At 41.1% G+C, this 6,000-nt stretch overlaps 1 protein-coding gene across 1 annotated transcript in view; it reads left to right on the forward strand.

Annotated features, from left to right (window-relative positions):
- Positions 1–3,484: 3,484 nt before the first annotated feature.
- LOC141783495 (actin, alpha cardiac muscle 1) overlaps positions 3,485–6,000 on the forward strand; it is a 3,636-nt gene continuing 1,120 nt past the window's right edge. Inside the window, exons 1-5 of the mRNA XM_074660831.1 lie at positions 3,485–3,581; positions 3,969–4,107; positions 4,943–5,267; positions 5,350–5,511; positions 5,694–5,885. Coding sequence (XP_074516932.1) covers positions 3,979–4,107; positions 4,943–5,267; positions 5,350–5,511; positions 5,694–5,885 — 808 coding nt within the window. The 5' untranslated portion in view covers positions 3,485–3,581; positions 3,969–3,978. The remainder of the gene's footprint in view (positions 3,582–3,968; positions 4,108–4,942; positions 5,268–5,349; positions 5,512–5,693; positions 5,886–6,000) is intronic.

Genomic DNA, 6,000 nt, shown 5'->3' on the forward strand with positions numbered 1-6,000 from the left:
CCCATTTCGACAGCCCGTTGCCACATATCAAACAAATTGGTATACAAACAGTCTTCTGCAGCCATGGAAGCAAGCAAACGAACTGGATCAACAGAGATAACATAATATTAGATTCTACCCAATCTGAAAGCCTCGGCACATCTTTCTGTGGTCCGTGTGCTGCTGGGTTATCAAGGCAGCGAGTATTTGCGACCACTGTTACCCATTTTAAATACTAGCTGTCAGTCCTACATATTGCTCCTTTAAGTGATTTGTTAAGCAAAAAAAATATAAGAACTCTTCTGGTTCAAGTTCTCAAGTGTGAGATTTTGCAGTTTCAGCTGTTTTATTTCATTATAAATTGAATTTTCCTTTGTTTTGGACTAATTGGACAAAAAAAAATGTGATTTGAAGATATCACCTCGGGTTCTTTTGATGGGCATTTTACGCTATTTTCTGACATTTTTACATTTTACCTGTTAAAGCCCTAATCTGTTTGAGAGACAGTCTCTATTCAATTCATAACAAATGTGCTATATTTCCTTACTAAATTTGATCATTTGGTACACTTAAATGTTGATGCTGTTGCATTTTGTTTTAATGAATTTCATCATGTTGAATTTAGATAACAAACATAAACAGACTTTTGACATGCACCAGCTCGTTAATCTGTAACCCTCTTTTCCAAAATCAGAATTTATTTTCCGAGTGTCTTTTCAGTGTAGTCCTAACCTGTGTTGCCTATATGTATGAGCCTATTACTTTACAGATGTTCAAGCATACAAAATTTGAACTGTGCATTTTAGAAACTTACTTTCCAAAGTATCAATGATAATGCAAATATATGTTATATAACTGCAGCCATACTGACAGAGATCCAAGCTCCTTTGAGGCACCCAGCAGAAGACTTTAACATAAGCCAACAGCTTGTCACTCAGTACTCCGTGCACGGGCCAGAGAGAGAGGACACCCAATTTTCACTGAGCAATATGTTTCATGTCTTCTTACTGCTGTGACCTTTAAATGGCCCCTGACGCTCAACACAGATAAATGCGCCATGTTGGAAAGAACAAAGTGCTTTCAGACCATTTGTATTGAGCGAGTTATTTGATGAACGGCTCAAATGCTACAATCCAGCGCGGGGACATTCCCATATGTGCACATTATTGATTTAGGTACAAAACCTTGCCTGCATCAGGCAAATGACTTCCCCTCAGGGTTCTTTAAAAGGGCTTGTACTCTGTTTATGATGTGAAATTCCCCATAGAAAATCAATAGGTTTTTTGTTCTGGACGGTTTTGTCCTTATTATCTCATGCCTACTGCTGAGCAATGAGGCCGATCTCCTGAGGGGTCGTGAGTAGGAGGAGAATGATCGTGCCACAATGATTTAATCTCAGTAGCAACAGCTAGAGTGAAAGTCACACTGCAGGACTGTTTGAGCAGCCTCCAAGTGTCTCTGTGTCTAATCCCGGCTCTGGCATGAACCTCTCACACCCGTGGCTGCTCTGAGCACAACAAATATTTTACAATTTAACAATACCACTATGTACAACCTGAGCCCTGGCAGTGAGTACCTGATCACACTATGAAATAGGATAGCGGCGAACACAGAAATATCATTTTATAACAATTTTGGCGCAAGGGCAAACTCATGTTGAAAGTCCACCTTTCCCTCTTGATCTTAACCGTTCTGTTCTCCATAGACAGACTTAACGAAGTTCATGGTCATAAAATGTTAGCATTATTTGAATACTGGGCCAAAAGGATGCTTAAAGCAGACCACAGCCTACCATTCATTACATAAGACCAAAACAAAGAGTCACACAGTGAAGGGTTATGGCTCGGGGTCGGGTGACAGCAGCATATGATTCATGGCTTGCTGTGCCCTTTTGTCTTGTCCTCCTTGTGGTGGGACCATCCACTGCTCTTAGCCAATGTTATTTCACAGCCTTCAGAGTTCGCTCCCTGTCTGTTTCAAGTAAACCGGCAATGTCATTTCCTATGTCTTGTTCTTTCCTCAGTGCAGAAATAAAGAAAGAATATGGCATGTGTCACAACAAGAGATGTTCCTTTTTCTTCATTGTTTTGATGTCGGGAACAACAAAAAGTATTAACGTTGCTTTTTGATTCATCTGTAAAGGTTTCTTACACGGAAAAATACATTGACGTGACTTTTATTTCATAAAAAAGGTAATTACCAGACCAGCGCATGGTGTTTGAGGCACCGGTATGTGTTCAGACAGAGGAAGAGAAATATGTCATTTTGATTCAATTTAATGCACTGCGATAACCTTTGATATTATACTCAAGCCAAAGTCTTCCTGTGAGATCTTTATATTTTTGACTGCATATAGTGTGTTCTAGTTTGAATCGCCTGCTGAAGACATTGAAGAATGTTTTAGTATCTGGTTTGCATTAGGATTTCTCTATAACAAAGTCAATCAAAGTGAAAAATGCAAATGGGAAAACCAAGAGAGCATGACTAAAGCATGAATTTTAATCATTTCAAAATGTTCCATATGCAGACACAGCGTGCTGCATGGCCACGACATCAATAACGTCCAAGCAGCTCATTAGAATTATGGAATCTCATTGATTTTATGCTAATTAAATGTATGAATGTATCGGCAAAAAAATATCTTTTCATTTGCCATATGGTGAGTCCAGCAGCATACTTTTTATATGAATATATGTGCATGAAATTTAATAAAACAGTTCTGAGTGGGGGACACTCGTGCTGTACTAAAATGGGAATGTTTGGTCTGTCGCAGTGGCTTCCCCCGTCTTTGTTCACACAAATCTGATCTGTGGAGTTTGGAGCTTCTAATAGAGTCAAACAGCTGTTGACACCAGCTGTGTGGCACAAGTGGTGTCTCCATTTGCTACTGTAGGGAAACATGTGTCCTGCCAGTCTAAACTCATGTATGTTTACAAGACCTTCCCAGAAACACAGACACAAAACAAATAGAAAGCGTATTATCTAGAATACCAAAAACAAAGTTGAGAATATGTATTCATTTTACAAGTAATCAGAGCCTTGATTGGATATTCATATACAATAAATGTGGCTTGGGTTTATAAAGATAGTGCAAGGAGTTTTGTGACTCTATATGGTCCTTTGGACTTGAGTCAAGAGGAAGAAATGTGTCTCTTTCGATTTTAAAAATCCACTGATTCTACTGATTATTGTGGCCTGTGTCCTTCAATTGGACGTTTTATTTGGTATATTTTATCAATATTATACTGACATTAGACAGAATTGTGTCATACTGTCTTTATTATTCATTGGAGTAGGCCTTCCACAGACACAGTATTTCTTTTTTTTTTCAGTAATATTATTGTGATTTATCGGTAGGGAAAAGATCAAAAGGAAGCCTGTCATTGTCTGTCTGTCTGTCCTCACCGCTGTCCTCCCTGCAGCAGGCACAGATGTCCACTCGGGAGTTCCCTTTCCCTGTCATGCCCTTCAAGGAGTGGGTGTTGTCAATGGGGCAATGGGCTACCAAATATGGAGACGTATGAGGGTATAAATTGGTCTGACGTTGACAATTCGGCACCCCTGGTTCACACACTCAAGATCCGGCGTCTGGTGCTGATCTGGTGAGTACCCGCACGGCTGACCGAAGGACTAAAAAGGACCAACCAGTGGATTTACCACAAGAGGATTGATTCATTTTTAACACAAATGGCAGTGATTTCCACATTTGCTTAACCGAATGTCATCATCATCTAACAGAAACGGATCATCAACTTCTTTTCTTTTGCGGATTGTGGATTATAGTCGTTGTGAAATGCTCAAACAATATTAACTTTTCAGTTCTTTCAACAAAGAAAATGCAAATACTAACCCAATACTATAACATGCATTTCTATAGTATATAATATCACCATTCCCTTGTTTGTTCACAAAAAAAAGAAGGCACTATCTTCAATCACCCAATCCAAACAAACACAGGACCTAACAGTGTGTCTCTGTGTGTGTTGCAGAGCTGACATCATGTGCGATGACGAAGAGACTACCGCCCTGGTGTGTGATAACGGATCCGGCCTGGTGAAAGCTGGGTTTGCCGGCGATGACGCACCTCGCGCCGTCTTCCCTTCCATCGTTGGCCGCCCTCGTCACCAGGTAAAGTAAACTATTAATAAACTTCACAGACATTAAGATGAGTATCACTTTGACCCTCATCCTACCAACTGGGGGCCCCGCAGACCCCAGAGGTACTTTTTTTGTCATATCTCACAGGTGCTTTATTCTATCATTCCAGTTTTTCATGACTTTGTCAATCCATTTGTTCCTAATGACTTCATACCATCGTTTTCTGTTTCTGTTTTAATTAGGCTTGTGCTTTTTAAAAACACCAATGTAATTGGGGTCTCAGGGGATCCCAGTCAAAAGCACCAAATTGCAGCCTGTGCAGTTAAAATATTTAAAATTGAATAGATTAAAATGTTTGCCATGGAGACTAATTTAAAGTATCACAAACTATCAGGGGGGTAGGGGCACTCTGTACATCATTTTGAAGGAGACAGACAGAGATGCAGCAGACACAGATTTCCTCATGTGTCTATTTTTGTTTTACACAATATGCAAATTAACTGTACCTTTCCTAAAATAATAATAACAATCTGTTTTTCTTAAGATGACATTCATAACTAACTAACTAATGATAACTAATAATGTTTTGAGTAGAAATAAGTTATGTTAAATAGGTTGGTAGGATGAAGGTTAACTTGTTCACATCACATAAAAACAATCCATGGCTTTGGATGAAGGCCAGCGCCACTGCCCGTAATTGTGTGCCAAAATGATGCATCCACATTTCAACTGATAACTAAGAAAAACATAATTATTCTGAAAACACAGTTTGATTCTGCATACTGTATAGTGGTAGTTATGATACTCTGTGATGGTTAGTAGTTCTCCACTACATCACTAATTTCCTGATGTGTGCCGTTATCAGGGCGTCATGGTTGGTATGGGCCAGAAGGACTCCTACGTCGGCGACGAGGCCCAGAGCAAAAGAGGCATCCTGACCCTGAAGTACCCCATCGAGCACGGCATCATCACCAACTGGGACGACATGGAGAAGATCTGGCATCACACCTTCTACAACGAGCTGCGTGTGGCCCCAGAGGAGCACCCCACCCTGCTGACAGAGGCCCCCCTCAACCCAAAGGCCAACAGAGAGAAGATGACCCAGATCATGTTCGAGACTTTCAATGTCCCCGCTATGTACGTGGCCATCCAGGCCGTGCTGTCCCTGTACGCCTCTGGACGTACCACAGGTATGACAGATTCCTCAGATGTGCAAGCAACTTTGTTCAGTGAGTTTATATATGAATCAAATGTTCACGTATTCATCATCAGGTATTGTCCTGGACTCCGGTGACGGTGTGACCCATAACGTGCCCATCTATGAGGGTTACGCTCTTCCTCACGCCATCATGCGTTTGGATTTGGCCGGTCGTGACCTCACAGATTACCTGATGAAGATCCTGACTGAGCGTGGATACTCTTTTGTTACAACCGGTGAGTAGGCTTACTGATTCATAATGTCCTTTGTTTTGGAGAAAGTATATTTTTCATTCTAACAAATTGTTTAAGCTATTGCAAACCAGGCGGGAATACTTTTCACGCACATGTAATTATCTTCCCATATTTCTTTGATGATGCACATTTGACCGACATAAAACAAATTTGATCCCCTCCAGCTGAGCGTGAGATTGTGCGTGACATCAAGGAAAAGCTGTGCTACGTGGCACTGGACTTTGAGAATGAGATGGCCACCGCCGCCTCCTCCTCCTCCCTGGAGAAGAGCTACGAGTTGCCCGACGGGCAGGTCATCACCATCGGCAACGAGCGTTTCCGCTGCCCAGAGACCCTCTTCCAGCCCTCATTCATTGGTGCGTAAAGGCGAGCACAGACACCATTCATTTAGTTGTTGTGACACTGCCCATCAGCATCTTTAAAGGTGTCATACAGTGATTTGACTTTAAGTCTTTATTATAGTCATTTAAG

This window comes from Sebastes fasciatus, chromosome 15, assembly GCF_043250625.1.
Source record: "Sebastes fasciatus isolate fSebFas1 chromosome 15, fSebFas1.pri, whole genome shotgun sequence".
Lineage (NCBI taxonomy): Eukaryota > Metazoa > Chordata > Actinopteri > Perciformes > Sebastidae > Sebastes > Sebastes fasciatus.